The 19,853-nt window shown below is 36.5% G+C and overlaps 1 protein-coding gene across 3 annotated transcripts in view; it reads right to left on the bottom strand.

Moving 5' to 3' along the window:
• Rbl1 (RB transcriptional corepressor like 1) overlaps positions 1 to 19,853 on the bottom strand; it is a 95,300-nt gene that overhangs the window by 44,771 nt on the left and 30,676 nt on the right. For all 3 annotated transcript variants that reach the window (XM_063248383.1, XM_063248384.1, XM_063248382.1), the window contains exons 10-12: positions 17,281 to 17,393; positions 16,934 to 17,037; positions 1,763 to 1,900 (exon numbers count right to left, since the gene is read on the bottom strand). In XM_063248383.1, coding sequence (XP_063104453.1) covers positions 1,763 to 1,900; positions 16,934 to 17,037; positions 17,281 to 17,393 — 355 coding nt within the window. The remainder of the gene's footprint in view (positions 1 to 1,762; positions 1,901 to 16,933; positions 17,038 to 17,280; positions 17,394 to 19,853) is intronic.

Genomic DNA, 19,853 nt, shown 5'->3' with positions numbered 1-19,853 from the left:
CAAGAAGCTACTACAGGGCTAGTACTGCTGCCTGCTATACTCAGACAGGGGCTACATTGCCACTCTGGGCAAAATCATTGAGAATGAAGTAAGAATGCTACAAATAAAAGCAAGATGTTAAAACTGAGAGTTCATGTCAGAGATAGAGGGCCCAAGGCCCTGAGGTCTAATCCTCAGCAATACAAAAATGAAATAAAACCAAAGCCAAATTGCTAAATTTGGCCAAAAACTAAACTTTTTCCTAATTGGAAAATGTGAATACACATATCAACATTATAGTAAATATACTATATAAAATCAATTTCTCCTAAGAAATCTAAAAATATTTTCTTTACAGTCAACGATTCAAATATATAACTTCTCAATGATACATATTTTCCACAACTTTAATTCAGTTTAGTGTAAACATCTAATTCTTTAAACTAATTTTCCTATCATTGATAGTATAAAACTAGCATGCCTAAATATGAACTAAATCATGTCAATAAATGTAGCAAAAGCATTAGTCTACATTTGGCCATCAAATGTCATTAACTATTATTGACTGTAATAATGTAGTTCAGCAGTTATGGCCTGTTTTATAAAAGAAAGGTTAATAAAAATAGATCTAGAAGAAAAAAAGATAAAGCAAGTAAGGTCACTCAGACTGAATTATCCCAAGTTGGGGAAATGCAGAGTCACAAGTGGCCAGTTGGGTCCTTAGAGGGGTGATGGGAGATTAACAAAAGACAAGACACAAAAGGTAAGAAAGACCCATCCCTCTGATGGAGAGGCAGCGACAACCCAGCATGGTCTGTGTCTTCATTTATACACAGAAAAAGGAGAAAAGTGCACAATGGGGTCGAAAGTGCAAGGTCTCAGTGTTTTGCGGAGATCATGGAAAGTGAGACATTTTCAGAGTTATCTGTGATGTAGTTAACAAGGAGGAACACCAAGGCCAGACACTTGCTGATATACAAATGAGCTAGAGGTCAACTTGTTTATACAGTCTGCTTCTGGAATTCTGTGTTTCTGGGAGTTGCTCTGCTCTAGTCCCAAGGAGTTTGTAGACCACCAACTCAGCCGCTCCCTACAGGGAAGCAGCATGATCTGTTCTTTTTTTTTTTTTTTTTTTTTTTCCTGTCTTTTTGAGACAGGGTCTCACTATGGAATTCCGGCTGGCCTTGAGCTCACTTTTGTAGCTCAGGCTGGTCTCAAACTCACAACGATCCTCCTGCCTCAGCCTCCCGAGTGCTAGGATTACAGGCATGAATCACCACACCCGGCCTATTCTTTTACCTTATTAGCTAGACCATCATCACAGTTTGTTTCACTTCCCCCCACCACACACACATTTCTTTTTTGCAGGGTTGAGGTCAAACCATGACCTCGAGAATGCTAGGTAAGTTCTCTGTCACTGAGCTATATCTCCAGGCCACCACTATCAGTTTTAGACCTTTTTCCTTGGAGAAAGTAATTTTGTTTTTTGTTTTATATCCACTTAATAGGATTATTTATAAATATATGGGAAATTTGAAGTTAAATCAGTACCAGGTCACATTTGCATGTCAATTATGGAAAACAAACTGAGATTCTGAAATTGCCTTCATTTACCAATACCCTCATTCTTTTCCTTTTGCCCTTGATTCCACCTAAAAGCAGTATATATCATCAGAACACCTCTGGAGATATTTTTCTTAGACATCATGACTGTGTTCCTTCAGCACTAAGATAAATATAATGTTTAGATGAAATACATGGTAACAGAAATTTGTTATCTCACCTTATAAAAATAAAATGGCTGCAAGTTGAGAATTTCAATAATCCAAGGAAAAGTACGTGGTGAGCTATAGGCAAAAAGCACAATTTCCAAACAACAAGCCATCAAGGAATGATGAAATATGTTTTGCTCTAAAAGAACCTTGGGGAAGAAAAAGACTAGTTTAATATTTCTCAGCAATTTTAGCCTGTCAATCTATAAATAAAACTCTAACAAGATTAAAAAAACTACTATATTATCAGAGAAAGATTATCAGAGTTCTTAGGCTGGGGGTATAGCTCAGTGATAAGTCTTTGTCTAAAATACACAAAGCTTTATTTTAATCCTCAGCACCATGTAGGGGGAAAGATCTCAAACTGGTAAGGTTTTTTCGTATCTAATTTTGTTCAGTGGTAGACTTTACACTTAAATGAAGCATATATAACAATCTATTTTGAAATCTAAACAATAAGAGAACCATTATTTCTATGAAGAGAAAAGTATAGGATTGGTTCTTTTTCTTCTGAGTAACAGTTAACTGTTTTTTAGCATGTAGTCAAAATGCTGGGCTGGGATGTAGCTTAGTGGCACAGCATCTGCCTGGCAAGTACGAGGCCCTGGGTTCAATACCCAGTACCAAAAAAGAAAATAGTAAATAAATTAAAAAAAAAAAACACCAAAATGCTGAAATGGAAGATAATGTAACAGTTAAGACAAAAAAAATTGAAAGATGTATTTTACGAAGATAAAGCACTGCTTTATCATCAAATTTAACATCTGATATGTTTTTCAGTTTTTTCAGGTGGTGTTTGTCATCTATCACCCCAAATCAATAAAGAGAATAAGGAAGAGAAACTCAGGTTGGTGTGGTGGCTCATGCATATAATACTAGCACTCGGGAGGCTGAGGCAAGAAGATTGTAAGTTGTGGGCCCAATATGGGCTACATAGGGAGTTCAAGATCATCTTGGATAAAAATAGCAGCATTTGTAAATACAAACCACTGAAAGCAGATGGAAAGATGGTAAATTACTCAGCAAACAGTATGATAATTAAATATAGGGGCCTGTAGAGAAAAACTTAAATCTGTTCCATGAACCCTGGAGAAGACATAGCAACTGGGAGCACAGAGAGAATGGAAATTAGGGATAAGGCAGGGGCTAAGAGACCCACGATATGTAAGTCTATCCACCAGGTAGACCCCTTAGGTCCCACCCAAACCCTTAAAAGGGTCAAATAATAGACCTACAGTCCATCACCACTGGAGTCTGAACTATTCTCTAGAGAAACTGTACCAGGGGGTTGGGGATTTAGCTCAGGGGCATAAGTACCTGCCTTGCAAGCAGGCGGTCGTGAGTTTGATCCCGGTACCGATAAAAATGAAAATGAAAAAGAGAAACTGTACCAGAGACATAGCTAAAGATTATCATGCACACACACACAAAAAGGGTTTTGGTGAAAAGCTGCAGACTGACCTATGAGATCAAGTTTTCCTTTCTTGTTTTATACTATACATCAAGAGCCACGGGCAAGAGATTAGAAGATTTGTCTTGGAAAGACCAAAATATTCTAGAAAAGACTGTAAGACACCTATATGTAAGAGTCTTTAATTCTACCTCATTATCTGAAGCCACTGCACTTTCATTCTACTCTTGGATACTGAATCAACATTTTAGTGCCTTACTTGAACATAAGTGGGCAGCCAAGAATAATACGAAATTTGAGGAAAACTTGTAACTAAAACACACAGGTCAAAGAGTAGATATAGTAGCTAATAGCGAAAAAAAAAAAATCAAAGAAATGCATGCCTATCATCCCAGCACTCAATAAGCTGATAAAGGATTTTCAGTTCAAGGCCAGTTGAGCTACATAGTCATTTCAGGCCAGCTTGGTCTACAGAGCAAGACCCTGTCTCAAAAATGAAACACATTTATTAGGTCAAGATGATGAAAACTTGTGTAAATATCCTTAGGATAAAAAGACATAAGCACCTGTCTGGCAAGCACAAGATCCTGAGTTCGATCTCCCGTACTGCAAAAAATAAATAAATAAATAAATAAATAGACAAAGGAATGAAAAATAAGTGAAGAAGATACGACTGAATGAGGTCAATAACCTGAATAATAAAAGCTTTGAAAAGGTAAGTCAATGAGTGGGTATTATTGAAGTAACGCAAAAAACTAACCAAAGGGGCTAGAGGTACAGCTCAGTAATATAGTGCTTGCCTAGCAAGCACAAAGCCTTGTGATAATCTTCAGCACCATAAATGAAACAAAACAACCCACCAAGAATTGCAAGAGATAAATTTCTAGAATAAAAGGGTAATTGTAGAAATGCCCAATGCATGAGGAAAAAACCCCACAAAAGCACAGTATTATAAACTACATAACATTAGTGATAAAAAGATACTAAAAGATTCCAGAAAGAAAAAACAAATAAAAAAAATAACAGATTACATACCTGTAGCTGGGAAAAGAGCATCATTTGATTTCTTATTAGCAACATCAGAAAATAGAAGATAATGCAGCAATGCTTTATAATCATAAAGGAAAGGGATTACCAATAGAGCTCTTTCTTCTTTTCCTTCCTTTCTTCTTCTTTTCTTTCTTTTTTTTTTGGTAGTACTAGAGGTTGAACCCAGGACCTTCACATTAAGGCCCTTTAAAATTTTGTTTTAAAACAGTTTTGCTAAATTATTAAGATGCCCAGGTTCAGATCAAACTTCTTAACCTGCTGCCTTTATCCTCAAGAGTGAAGGAATTATAGGCACATACCACCATGCCTGGTTTAAATCCAAAATTCTACATAGAGGCAGCTATCAATTAGTCTGATTCTAAAATAAAGATATTGATGCAAAAATCTTAGAGTAAAGCACTTAAGGTAAATGTAAAGTTTCTACTATACCTGAACTGGTGAAGTGTCTGTATCAGTAGACTGTGAGTTATGTATATAAAACACCTAGAGCAACCATGAACAGAAGAGGAAGATAGGAAGAAATAAAAAAAACCCAATATAAATAGAAAAAGGAGAAGAGAGAGCAAGGGGGTACAAAGTTGGGAGTAGAAAACAAAATGAAAAATAAATGACAGACCTCAGCCCTAATGTAACAATAATTAAACATATCTGGTTTTAAATTTTTACTTATTCATTTTATTAGTAATTTTTTTGTAATACATAATGAACACAGTATATCTGTCATGGGGAGTTGGTACATGTACATACAGCATCTTTTTACCTCCTCTTCTCCTTCTCTCTCTCCTCTTTCATTTCTAGATTCCCTTGTAAAAGTTCTATATCCCTGTTTCCTCTTGTATGTCTTTTATTTTGCTCTTTAAATTTTTTTGGACTGGAAATTGAACTTAGGACCTTGTACTTGCCAGGCAAGCACTTATGCTGCTGAGTTATATCTCTGGCCCCTGCTCATTAAGTTATTTACACCCTTAAGTTTCTTATATAAAAGAAATCATGTGATACATAAGCTTTTGTATCTTTATTTCATTAAGCATTATAGTCTGATCTCAAGGTGCATCCATTTTCTTACAAACGACTCAAATTTAGCCTTGGTTATGGCTGAGCAGTGTGTGTACATCTGTGTATTTATATAAAAATTTCCCCATCATTTATTTATAGACACAGGTTGCTTCCAAGAGTTAGCTGGTATGAATTGTTCTCCTATAAACATAGATATGCACATGTAATATGATGTCTGTAACTCTTTTAGTAAAATGTCTAGAAGGGGAATAGCTGGGTCAAATTGAATTTCTAATTTTATTTTATTTTTTTTAAAAGGAATCCTTGTACTGCTTTCCATAGTAGTTATACAAGTGATCTAAAATTTTTTTTTTAATCTTTTTCTTTTTTATCGGTACCAGGGATTGAACTCATGACCACACACTTGCAAGGCAGGTGCTTATGCCGCTGAGCTAAATCCCCAGCCCCTGATCTAAATTTAAAAGATAAGTTAAAATACAGAGATTGACAGAGTGGATTTAAAAACAAAACAAAACAGCTGGGCATGGTGGTGTACACCTATAATCCCAGCATTCAGGATGCTGAGGCAGTTAGTATTACAATGATTTTGAGGCCAGGTCACTTGAACTACCTATTAAAATCTTGTCTTGAGGGGCTGGGGATTTAGCTCAGCGGCATAAGCGCCTGCCTCGCAAGCAGGCAGTCGTGAGTTCCATCCCCGGTACCGAGAAAAGGACCAAAAAAAAAAAAAAAAAGATCTTGCCTTGAAAAAGCAAACAAACAAACAGTCCAAAATAAACATGATACAATTATATGCTGTCTACAAGAAATATTTGAGAGAGAGAGAGAGAGAGAAAGAGAGAAAGAGAGAAAGAAGGGTTTGAAAGATGACAGAAGAGGTTCAAAATGAAAATGGTACAATTGGGAATGGTGGCGCACGCTTGTAAACCTGAAATTTGGGAAGATGAGGCAGCAAGACTGCCAGGAGTTAGAGGCCTGTGCTCCATAGTGAGTTCCAAGGCCAGTTTGGATCATATACCAAGACTCTGTCTCCAAAAAAAAAAAAAAAAGTAAAATGGTGGAGAAGGATACATCATATAAACATTATTCAAAAGAAAGCAAGAATGACAATTTATAAAAACCAGTTAGACTTTAGAGCAAAGAAAACTAGACAATAAACGACTCTAAATTTGCACACACCTTCAAAGTAAGCGATGCAAAAATCTGATGGAACTGAATGAAACAGACAAATCCACAATTACTCTGGACACTTCAGTATTCTTCCCTCAACAATTACAATGTCAAAAAAAATCAGCAAATAAATGGAACTCAATAATATAGCAACCAACAAGATATAACTGATATACCAACAACAGCAGAGGATATAACCTTTTCCAGTGTCTATAGGATATCAAGATAAACCATATTCTAAAGCATAAAACAACCTCAATAAATTTAAATAATGGTTGCAAGCAGGCGGTCGTGAGTTCGATCCCCGGTACCGATGAAAAAGAAAAAGACAAAAAAAAAAAAAAAAAAATTTAAATAATGGAATTCATACAGAATATGCTATACAATTATAGAAGTAGACCAGGCATGGTGATACACACTTATACATCCCAGCTACTTAGGAAACTAAGAGAGGACAACAACTGTTCATTAGAACCCTGCCTGCACAACTTGGCAAGATTCTGTCTCAAAATTAAAAATGAATGTGTTACAGATGTACCTTACCAGACTAGCATGCACCAGGCCCTTGGTTTTACCTCCTGTATCACAAAAAACCAAAACCAAAACCAAAACCAAAAAAGTAACAAATGAGAAACAAAGTAGTAGTTGAGGGCTGTGTTTGAGGATAAAGATACAAAATATGGGAGTCTTTGTAGTGACAAACTAGTTCTATACATTAGTCCAATAATTTTCCCTTATCCATGGTGGCATTTTCTGAGGTTTCATTTATCCATAGTTAACCCTAATCTGAAAATCTTATTTGGAAAATTCCAGAAATAAACCATTCATAAGCTTTATATTGTGTACTGTTCTGAATAGTGCGAGGACTATTATGCTATCCACTCTACCCTTTTCCAGATGTACATCATCCCTTTGTCTAAAGTATCCATACTGCGTATGCTACTACTCATTAGTCATTTGCCATGATATTACAAGACTTATTCAAGTAATTTTTATTTCATTTAATAATAGCCAAAATGAACAAGAGGCATAATGCTGGCAATTTACACAGACTAATGAGAAGCCATAAAGTGTTTCCTTAAAGTGAAAAGATAAAGTACAGTAATCTCTTCTAAGAGATACTGACCATGCTCACATAACTTTTTTTACGGTATATTGTAATTAATCTATACCGTATTAATTATTGGTATGTCTAAATTAAACTTTGTTTGTTTGTTTGTTGTTTGTTTTTTTGAGACAGGGTCTCGCTATTCAGTTCAGGCTGGCCTTGAGCTCACTTTGTAGCCCAGGCTTGTCTCGAACTCACAACAATCCTCCTGCCTCAGCCTCCCGAGTGCTGGGATTACAGGCGTGAGCCACCATGCCCAGCCTGTCTAAATTAAACTTTGTAACTGCCTATATAGGAAAAGGTATATGGAGAGTTAGATAACAGTTGCAGTTCAAGACACTGGCTGGAGCTCTTAGAACCTACTTCCCTACTGCTGTATCTTGCTAGTGTGGTGGTTAGATGACACAACATTAAATGTATACACACATTATCATTATTGTTATTATAATTTTTATTTCAAGACAGGGACTATGTAGTTCAGGCTGGATTTGAAATTACTATGTAATGGGCCAGGGGTTTATCTCGGCAGTGTAAGTGCCTGTCTGAGAGGCACGAGGTCATAGAGTTGAATCCCAGGTTACCCCGCCCCCCCCAAAAAAGAAAGAAATTACTATGTAATCCAGGCTGGCTATGAGCTCACAATGATCTTGCTGCTTCAGCCTCGTGGATACTAGAATTACAGGTATGGGCTATGAGGCCCTGTCACATTATTTTATTGTCAATTTCTTGGTTTTGATATTGTACTGTATCAATCGCAACCAAAAGGAAAACTGTCTAAAGGGTATAAAGGATTATCCTACACTGTGCGTAGTATGAGTGTGAGAGAGTAAGGATTAAAAACAAGAACTCACACATATTAGACAAGCATCTGTGTGCCATCCTACCTCTAAGCACTTTTAATTTTATTTTGAGACAGTCTTGCTAAATTGCCTACAAGGAGTTTGAATTTGTGATCATACTGTCTCAGCCTTCTAAGCAGCTATGATGCTCTCTGTATTACTTTTGTAACTTTCTGTGAATTTATAATTATTATAAAAAAGTAAATTAAGGGCTGGGGATTTAGCTCAGCGGCATGAGCACCTGCCTTGCAAGCAGGCAGTCATGAGTTCAATCCCTGGTACCGATAAAAAGGAAAAAGACAAAAAAAAAAAAAAGTAAATTAAAAAATTTACTTCTCTTTTAGGAAATTTTGGTGGTTCCATTAAGATTGTGCAGGGCATGGTGGTGCATGCCTGTAAGGCTGAGGCAGAAGAGGAGGATGAAGGCTGAGGCAGAAGAGGAGGATCATCCTGAATTCGAGACTAGCGTGGGCTACACAGTGAGTTCAGAGCCAGCCTGAACTACAAAGACACTCTTAAAAAACAAAATAAAACAGCAACACAGAAACAAAGATATTAGGGTAGTTGGGCCTAGTGATACACATGGGTAATCTAGTACTCTGGGAGGCTGACACAGAATGATTGGTTCAAGCCTAGTCTAAGCAACTTAGTGGAACCCTGACTCAAAAGCTAAAAAAAGGTTGGGGATTTAGTTCAGTGGCATAAGCACCTGCCTCCCAAGTGCGCAGCGGTGAATTCCATCCCCAGTACAAAAAAAAAAAGCAAAGGAAAAACTAAAAGAAGCCTGGGATTTAGCTCAGCGGCATAAGTGCCTTCCTGGCAAGTGTGAGATTGTGAGTTCAATCCCTAGTACAACAACAACAACAACAACAACAACTAAAAGAAAGGATAGGGTTGTAACACAGTGCAAAGTCCCTGCGTTCAGCTCCTAGCACTTCCTCTCTAAAAGAGTAAGAAATAAAATACATTTAATTAAAAAAGAAATTCACAGACTGAAAGTCAAATGGAAAACAATGCTCCATGCAACAGAAACACAGACAAATGTAGGGGTAGTTATTCTATTTATAGACAGAGTGAATTTCAAGCCAAGACTGATTGAGACAAACAAGGTCACTACCTGCTTCTAAAGGGACAATCCAAGAGGAAAAGATAACATTCATAAATATATATGCAACAAATATTAATGCACCCAACTATATAAAACAAATATTAATGGATATGGAAAAATCAAATAAACACTAATACAACCATATTGGGGGATCTTTTGAACAAATGGACTTACTAAATGCCTAGAGTATGTTTCACTTTACATCAGAAAATATACTCTTTTCAGCTGCATATTGGACATTCTCCAAAACAGACCACATAATAGCACATGAACATGCTTTAGTAAATGAAAAGAAATTGAAATTATCCCATTTATACTACCAGATCGAAGTGCAATGAAATTGGAAATCTATGGCAAAGGAAACCACAACAACTTCATAAACACATGGAAATTAACACCATACTGAACAACTAATGGTCCACACATGAAATTAAAGAACAAATTAGACAGATTTTACAGTTGAATGATAACAACAATACAACATACTGGAAATTGTGGGACACAATGTAAGCAGTCTTCAGAGGAAAATTTATAGCAGTAAATACCCATATCAGGAAAATACACCACGTACATATAAACAATTTAATGTTGAATCTCGAACCTCTAGAAAAAGAAGAGCAGGCTAAACCAAAAGCTCATACAAGGGGGAAAATTATAAAGATCAGAGCAGAAATTAACACACTAGAGACTAAAAAAGCAACACAGAATCGAATCAAAGATTTGGTTCTTTGAAAGATTAAATAAAACTGACAAACCCTTAGCCAACCTTATCAAAAAAAGAAAAGAAAAGACTCAAAACCATGCAATTAGAAATGAAAAGGGTGAAATTATAACAGATCCAGCAGGAATCTAGAAAATCAACTATGCCTATACTTTGAAAACTTGTATTCTAGAAGCCGTGGGTGTGCCTGGGAGAGAACAAGTCAGTGTCTTCCAAGCATCAGCCATGCTGGAACTTAGGGGACCGACCAAGAAAGCAATGAGCAATCTTTCCTGGTGAGCCATGGCAAGAGAGCTGCAGACCCACCAGGGAGAGAACAAGTCAGTATCTCCCATGAATCAGCCATGTTGGAACTTGGGGGACAGGCCAAGAAACTAAGGAGCCATCCTTCCTGGTAAGCAGAAACGCGGCAGTGCCAGGGAGAGAACAACTCAGAGTTTCCTGTGAGCACTACCTACCACCTTTGGGCTGACAATCAAACATCCAGTGGCCCACCTCTCAGCAACTGGATGGTTTCCAGGACAGCAGAGTTGACAGCAACTAAAGCACATACAGCAACTAAATGCTTGTATTGTTTGGTTGATTATGCTGACCTGGGGCCACAGTTCTGAGCATCTCTTGGGAGAATGATGGTATTCAATACAGCAAATATGGGGGAATTTTCTTCTATCTTGTCTTTGAAGGTCAATATTGTTTTCAATGTTTTGCTTTGTTCTGATTAATTTTTTTTGCTGTATTCAATATTCTTTTTTGATTATTTTTAAAGCATTCTGTTTTTGGTTTGATTTTGCTACATCTGATTGAATGGACTGTTGTACTCTAAGAAAATAGCTTCATTATTTCGTGTATTATAGCAAACCTGCAACATGGCTTACTAAATGTGTGTTTTTTTTTTTTTTTCACCCTTTTTCCCTAACCGATATGTTAAGTGACCTAATTGATATGTTGAGCAATACTCTCCTCTGCAAAGAATTGAAAAAATTTCACCTAATTGATATGTTAACCAAAGCTGCCCTCTACAAACAAGAAGAGTGGTGCTAAAACAAGCTAACAAGGGTTGTTAATCACGGTCAGGGGCCTCTATTCTCCGCTAAAGAGCTAAAGAAAACTAGGATGGCCCACTAATTTACACTTGTTTGAAGTAACCTGCTTCTGTGCAGGGAGATTTGTGTATTAGCTTAACCCTTTACCTGACTTTGATTCCCCTCCCCAGAAAGACAGATAAACATAACCCCCCCCCCCGTTTTCTGGTTCTGTAGCACCCCTTATTGCCTCCCTTCTCCCCTCACCTATCTATCTAGGCTAGGCCACAAAGAATTTGGGTTTCTGGTGACCTCTTCCTGACCCAGTGATGATCTGTCATAAAATGAGCCTGCTCCAATTTAGCTTCAAAGAAATTACCAGGAAATACTATGGCTCAAACCCCAATCGGTGCTCTCCTTTTGTTTTGTATGCATCAAATGAGTTAGATATCAGATCTTTGTAAAACTTAAGTTTCAGCTTCTTGTAACTCTCGACCCCTTCGCACCCACTAGCGAAAATGAGCTGTCCTGGGATAATTAACTCTCCACTTTCTTCTCCAAATATTGCTGCAGAAGTGCCACTCCGAGATAAAGTTAATCTGCAGGATGGGAGTAACTTGAGAAACATCAGGAACTCCCGAGGTTGTCAGAGCTAAGTGGACAGCAATACAGTTTCCAGATGCAGGTCAACAAGTTTAATGGCCTTGCGGATTTTCCCCCCACTTTTCCTTACTTTTAAAAACCCCTTTTCCCAGTCTTGGGGTGCGCAGTCTTTGGGTCGATCCAGGAGAGACTGTGCCACCAGGACTAGCTCAATAAAGCCTTTGCTACTTAAATTTCGGTCTCTTGCTTCCTTGGATTTTATACTGAGGCCCGAGTTATTACATGGAGAAGCATTATGAAGATAACAAAATATACCATGGTATTTATTATTGTTATCACAGTATCCTGTTCTGAAGTTCTGTACCAGTTTCACTGCATTGTCTTGATTGGCTTTGTTGTCTCTTGTTTTGTTGTATTTTACTGTATTTAAAATAAAAAAAAAATATTTGCACTTACTACAAAACAAAACTTATATTCTATCAAGATGAAAAAAAAAAGAAGAGATGCACAGATTCCTAGATACATATGAATTACCAAAGCTGAATAAAAAAATTATAAAAATCCTAAGTAAACCAGTATCAATAAATGAAATCAAAGATGTAATTAAAAACTTATCAACAAAGAAAAGCCAGGCCCTGATGGATTCACTGCAAAATTCTACAAGAAATTAAGTGAAGATCCAACACCAATATTTTTTTTCTTTTTTCTTTTTTTTTGGTAACAGGGATTGAACTCATGGCTCAGCATTTGCCAGGCAGGAACTTATGCCATTGAGCTAAATTCCCAGCTCCAAACACCACTATTTCTCAGCCTCTTTAATGAAATTGAAAGGGAAGCAATCCTTCCAAATTCATTCTGGGAAGCAAGCATTACTCTGATTCCAAAACCAGAGAAGGAGCCAACTAAGAAAGAGAATTACAGGCCAGTTTCCCTGATGAACAATGATGCAAACATCCTCAATAACATCCTGGCAAACAGACTGCAGCAAATTGTTGAAAAGACTGCACACCATGATACAGTAGGATCCACCCCCAGGACGCCGGGATGGATCAACATAAGTAAATCCATAAAAGTAATACACCATATTAACAGAGCCAAAGGGGCTGGGGATTTAGCTCAGCGGCATAAGCACCTGCCTTGCAAGCAGGCAGTCGTGAGTTCGATCCCTGGTACCGATAAAAACGAAAAAGACAAAAAAAAAAAAAAAAAAAAAAACAGAGCCAAAGACAAAAAATCACAGGATCATCTCAACAGATGCAGAAAAAGCATTTGACAAGGTCCAGCACCCATTCATGATAAAAACCCTACAGAAAATTGGAATAGATTCTATTGGAATAGAAACAATTCTTTATCTCAATCTGATAAAAGCCATCTATGACCAACCAACAGTCAACATCATACTAAATGGACAAAAACTGAAAGCGTATACTCTAAAATCAAGAACATGACAAAGATGCCCACGGTCTCCACTCTTATTCAACAGTCCTGGAAACTTTAGCTGGAGCAATTAGACAAGAGAAAGGATTAAAAGGAATAAAGACAGGAAAGGAAGAATTAAACTATTGTTATGTTCAGAGGACATGATACGCTACTTAGATGACCCCAAAAACTCCAGAAAGACTTCTGAATTTCATAAGAAAATTCAGTAATGTAGCTGGTTACAAAGTCAACACTCAAAAAAATCAATAGCCAGGGCTGGGGATTTAGCTCAGCGGCATAAGTGCCTGCCTTGCAAGTGTGCAGTTGTGAGTTCAATCCCTGGTACTGAAAAAAAATGAAAAAGACAAAAAAAAAAACTTAAAAAAAAAAAAAATCAATAGCCTTCCTATACACGAATAACAAATTCACTGAGAGAAATCAGAGGAACAATACCTTTCACAATAACATCCAGAAAAACTGAAATATCTAGGAATCATTCTAAGAAAGCATGTAAAAGACCTCTATGAAAACTACAATACCCTGAAAAAGGAGATTGAAGAGGATATCAGAATATGGAGAGCTATCCTGTGCTCTTGGGTAGGAAGAACCAATATAGTGAAAATGGCCATACTTCCAAAACCCTTATACAGATTCAATGCAATCCCAACCAAACTTCCAATAGCATATCTCACAGAATTAGAGAAAACAATTCTAGAATTCATCTGGACATGAAAAGACCTAAAATAATAAAGGCAATTCTAGGCAACAAAGGCAATGCTGGAAGCATCACAATCCCTGACTTGAAGTTAAACTATAAAGCTACTATGACTTAACGACAACAACAACAAAAACAAAAAGCATGATACTGGTAAAAAAAAAAAAAAAAAGAAAAGAAAAGAAAAGAAAAAAGAAAAAAAAAGAAAAAAAGGCCTGAAGATCAATGCAACAGATTAGAAGATGTAGAAAAACCTAGACATACTCACCCACCTTATTGTTGACAAATGTGCCAACCACATTCAGTGGAAGATAGCCTCTTTAATTAATGGTGCTGAAAAAACTGGTTCTGTACTTGTCAAAGATTAAAAATGGACCTAGCATCTTTCATTACACACTAAACTAAATTCAAAATGGGTCAAAGATCTAAACATTGAAACAGAAATATTAAATCTGCTAGAAGACAGGATACGTAAAACTCTTGAAGACACTGGTATAGGCAAAGACTTCAGAAATAAAACCTCGATCTCACAGAACTATCACCAAGAATCAAAAACTGGAATCTCACCCTACTAAAAAGCTTTTACACAACAACAGAAACCACCAACCGAGTGAAGAGACAACCCACAACATGGGAGAAAATGTTTTCCAGCTGTTCCTCAGACAAAGGATTACTATGGAGAACATATAAAGAACTAAAAACAAAACAAAACAAAACAAAATAAAAAAATCAGTCCTCCCAGATTTAAAGACCCAGTCCAAAAATCGCATCTGAGATGAATACACACTTCTCAAAAGAAGAAATACAAACAGCAAATAAATATGTGAAAAAATGTTCAATAGCACTGGTCATCTGAGAGATGCAAATTAAAACCACACGGAGATTTCATCTCACCCTGAAAAGAACAGCTGGTATCAAGAAATCAAGCAATGACAAATGCTGGAGGGGCATGAGCAAAAAGGAACCCTTCTCTACTGTTGGTGGAAACGCAGACTGATGCAGCCACTGTGGAAATTAGTATGGAGACTCTTCAAAAAGCTAGGGTTGGAGGTCCCATTCAACCCAGCTATTCCCTTCTGGATATCTTCCCAGAAGAATTAAAAAAAAAACATTTTTATACTCATGTTATTGCTGTACAATTTGTAATAGCTAGATCTTGAAAACAACCAAATGTGCATCAGCCAAGAAACAAATGAAAAATATGTGGTCTTTTTATATTCATAGTACTACCGAGCTATTGAAAAGATAAACTGGATTGGGCTGGTGATTTAGCTCAGTGGTACAAGTGCTTACCTGGCAAGCATGAGGTCCTGAGTTCAATCCCAGGTACAAAAAAAAAAAAAAGATAATAGATAAATTGGAGAGTTTTATAGATAAATGGATGTAACTAGAGACCATACTCATAATTTAAATAAACCATATAGACATATGTAAACATTGTTTTGTCTCCCTAGTATAAGAAGCTGAAAAAGTAATTAAGAGCCAAAATGTAAAATAAATACTTTTTAAAAAGTGTGTGTATCTATATATATATATATGCAGTAGATAGTTAAGAAAGATATACCACTAAAAAAAAAAAAAGGTATGGGGCTGGGGATTTAGCTCAGCGGCATAAGCGCCTGCCTTGCAAGCAGGCAGTCGTGAGTTTGATCCCTGGTACCGATAAAAACGAAAATTACAAAAAAAAAAAAAAATAAAGGTATACCACTAATTTCTTTGAGTTAATTGAAAAGAAAGGTTTTCTGCTATTACTGTTTGGATAATTAAATGTCTATATCTTATACTCTGAGTAAGTTAAAGATAAAAATTTGCAATATGTTAACCATTGTCAGTATCCTATTAAATTGTTTTGAAATTCTGTTTTGTTTTTTCTCGTTAAAAGTATAAAAAATAAAGTAATTTCTAAAGGGTTAGAGATGTAGCTTAAGATGATGGCATTGAAATCAATCTGTAGTACTATGAAAAAGAAAGACATACAAGCAGACAGGCAGACAGAGAGACAAAGAAAGACTAGGGTAAATCATAAGAGAGGATATGAAGGTAGGAGGGGAAGCTGAGTAGACTGAAAATTATACAATAATTATTTTATGTAGCTAACAGAGTAATCATATTTGCTTAAATGTTCAAAGAAATTTTCCCCCTAGATTAATAATCATTTATGAAATAGTTTTGGCCCAGACAGGACACTATAGCAGGTGAAGCCTTAGAGGCGGAACCAAGGAGCTCCTATATCCCCCACCCCTAGGAATTTATCTGTGACTTCATCTTCCCCACCCTGAGAAATTTACCTATCTCGCCAAACAAAGACCAATGGGCTACCCATGCATCCCTAATGCCCCCGTAGGTTCCACCCCAAACCGAGGCTACTTATATACCCTCCCACGCCACGTGTCTGCCAGAGAGAAAGCCAGACTCCAGCGGTTGGGGGTGTTTTGGTTTTCTCTGGCTGCATTCTCAGAATAAAGGCCTCTTTTGTTTTATACTTCTCATCTTTTGGATATAATCTTATCAATTTAGAATTCAAAAATCTCTGGGAAGTATGAACATAAGTATCTTAATTATCAATCAGCTTAACAGTTGGAGATTTATACTGCCAGCTTAGAGTGAGAGATGGGCTGGGTGTGGTGGCACACACCTATAATCCCAGCTGACTCAGGAGGCTGAGGTAGGAGGGATCATTGCCAGTTCCAAAACAGCCTGAGCTACAAAGTATGCTCAAAACCAGGCTGAACTGCATAGGGAGACCATGTCTCAAAAGACAAAAAGTATTTTAAAAATTAAAAGAAAGAACATTGACAGTGTATCAAAGATGACTTTCACATTGAGTATTTTATACTTCTGCCTCAACAAGGCTAATCGTAGAAATGCCAAAGTGAGTTAAAGTTCACCATAAATTGCTGATCCCTCAAATATTCTATTAGAGCCTTTCAAAACACTGGTTCCAGGCTAAGACTTGTCGATTTTGCCAATAGGTAGCAAAGTACAGTGGATTTACTTACTGACATATCCATTCCATGAAGTCTTCGTGCTTCCTGAACCATTACAGTCTCTAGTATTTTATAATACAAAATTTCTGCCAACTTTAGTCTGTTTACAGCAAAGTCTACAGGGAAATAAACAAGTACCGTGTGCTATTAAATTCTAGAAAGGATTCAAGAACAAAACTTCAAGTTAAATCTGGTACACTAAGAGCTGGGGTCTAGCTCAGCAGCAGAGTAGTGCTTGATACTCTGGTTATCAACTATAGTATGGCCAAAAAATAAAGGGCAGAGAAACTTGAATTTCCAATTCTGGGGACATTCTATGTAGTTTTAATTCAGTACCAACTTTAGTATTATCTTCTTACCTATGTGAGATCCTGGCTGTTCATCTGTTGATTGAGTATAGTGTTGGCAGAAAGTTTCTCCAATGTTTTTCACTATTTTCATAATGTTTTCCATAGGATTTCGCATACAAGATCTACAAAATAGAAGAGGAACCTAGTTATTTGTATTCGTCAAAATTCTGTTGTCTGTTGTAAACCTACAAGTGTAAGTGAAATTTTACATATGTAAAATAACATAAAGATATAAATTTCAGGATTGAGGATTTAGCTCAGTGGTATAAGTACCTGTCTGGCAAGCATGAGGTTATGAGTTTGATCCATGGCACCAAAAAAAGGGAGGAAAAAAAAAAATTATATATATATATATATATATATAAATTTCACATAAACTTGTATTTAACTTTACATTTTAAAGGACTTTTGTTTTCATGAATTTGACTTTATATACCTCATATAAATAGAATCATGTCTTTTATCATCTACTTGTTTCACCTAGTGTAATGTACTAAAAGTTCATTCACGTCATAGCATATTTTTTCTTTTTAAAGACTAACATCCCATTGTATATTGGGTGTATATTATGGTGGGAAACCTATGGCATGCAAGCCACAGTGAGCATGCAGAAGCTCATGTAAGGACATGAGCCAAGTGTGCTCACTTGAAAGTGGGGAGGTGCAATATTTTCCAAATCAAAATATGCATTTAGAAAATTCTACATGTTCAGACAATCCTACAAGCCATCAGGGAATCTACAAGGAATTTTCTAGGACTACAGTAATTGCAAAGGATAATTTTAGAAATGGATCTTTACAGTTCTGTAAGATAGATACAACCCTTTATTTTTTTACTTCTCCAGATAAAGCCAGATTTAGAGAACTTGATCTTTCCTGTTTACACTGGTTAGATTTTGGAAATCTAGAAATGAAGCTGTTGGTATTTCATGGAACCTCTATCTGAAAAAACAAATTCTGTGACCCACATGCCACATTTGAGAAAATAGAGTGTAAAAGGATGACAAAAGACACCATAGGTAGTAGGTCTGAAAATGAAATCCTTAAATGTCTGTTAAATAATTTCTAATTCAATGAAAGCACTTAGGATTGCTTCTCTCACTTTGTTTAGATCACCTTGTCCTTATAAGGAGCAGTTTTCAGCTTTGAATTATACCAACTTTGTTACAAGAAAAAGACTAACAGATGACCTGAGTGCTGCATGTTGCTCTCAAACTAAGAAAGTATAAGCCAAGGATGACAAATTATCAGCATGCATACAACAGTAAAGAGCACATTAACAATGCAAAAGCAGAAGAAATGCAAAATTTTACTTTTCAATAAAAAGCTATTTGTATCATTGAAAGCTATTACTGTGTTTTTTATTTAACTCAAAAGGTATTAAGGTCTGAGTTGTATTTCCTAAACTAAAATTTCAGCATTCAGGTTTAACTGCAGTATTGGGATTCTGTGATAAATAAATGGGTTTGGGGCTGGAGTTTGGACATTTGGTCTCTAAAAGGTCCACCAACACTGATACATACATGTTGGTTATCCATTCATCCATTTTGGTTGCTGCACATCTTGGCTATTATAAAAAATGCTGCAGTGAACATAGCATATAAATATCTCTTTGATAGTCTATTTTCAATTTCTTTTTTTTTTTGGTACTGGGGATCGAACTCATGACCTCACATTCACCGGGTAGGTGCTTACGACGGAGAGCTAAATCCCTGACCCTCTCAAATCTTTTGTGCGAATTTCCAGAAGCAGTATGGGAAGGTCATATGGTAGTCCTAGTTTTACTTCTTTGAGGCAACTGGATAGTTTTCCATAATGGTTGCATAATTTTACAATCCTACCAACAATACACAAAGATTCTAATTTCCCTACATTCTCATCATCACTTGCATTTTTTTTTTTTTTTTTTTGGTGAGAGTGGGAAGACGATTATCCTAATGAATTTGAGATTACTTCTCATCATAGGTTTGATTTGTATTTTCCTTAAAGGGATGTTCAGCATTTCTTCATATGCTTTCTAGCCATCTGTTTATCTCTTCTAGAGAAATATCTATTTGAATCCCTTACACATCTTTAGATCAGATTATTTTTTTATTATTGACATGTATAAATTTCTTATGTATTCCAATATTAAATTTTTTTTTTGGAGACAGGGTCTCGCTACGTAGTTTAAGCTCGTCTTGAACTCACTTTATAGCTGAGGCTTGTCTTGAACTTGCAGCGATCCTCCAGCATTAGACTTACAGGTGTGCAACACCATGCCTGCTCCAATATTAACTTTTTTTTTGGCACCAGGAATCAAACTCAAGACTTTGTGCTTGCCACACAGGCGCCTATAACGCTGAGCTAAATCCCCGGCCCTCCAATATTAACTTCTTATCTGACAAACAGTAATTATTTTTTCCTTTTTTTTGAGACTCCTTATGTAGTTGAGGCTGGACCTGAACTCAGCTATATAATGCAGGCTGGCCTTGAACTCATAGTGATCCTGCTGTCTTGGCCTTCCAAGTACTGAGTTTAAGCATGTGCTATACCGAGCTAGTTTTTAAATCTGAAGTAGTCCCATTTGTCTATTTTTTATTA

Source organism: Cavia porcellus, unplaced genomic scaffold, assembly GCF_034190915.1.
Source record: "Cavia porcellus strain 051 isolate PalLab524CR breed Dunkin Hartley unplaced genomic scaffold, mCavPor4.1 scaffold_5, whole genome shotgun sequence".
NCBI lineage: Eukaryota > Metazoa > Chordata > Mammalia > Rodentia > Caviidae > Cavia > Cavia porcellus.
Note: the sequence above shows the minus strand (reverse complement) of the source record. Positions and strands in the feature narration are given on the sequence as shown.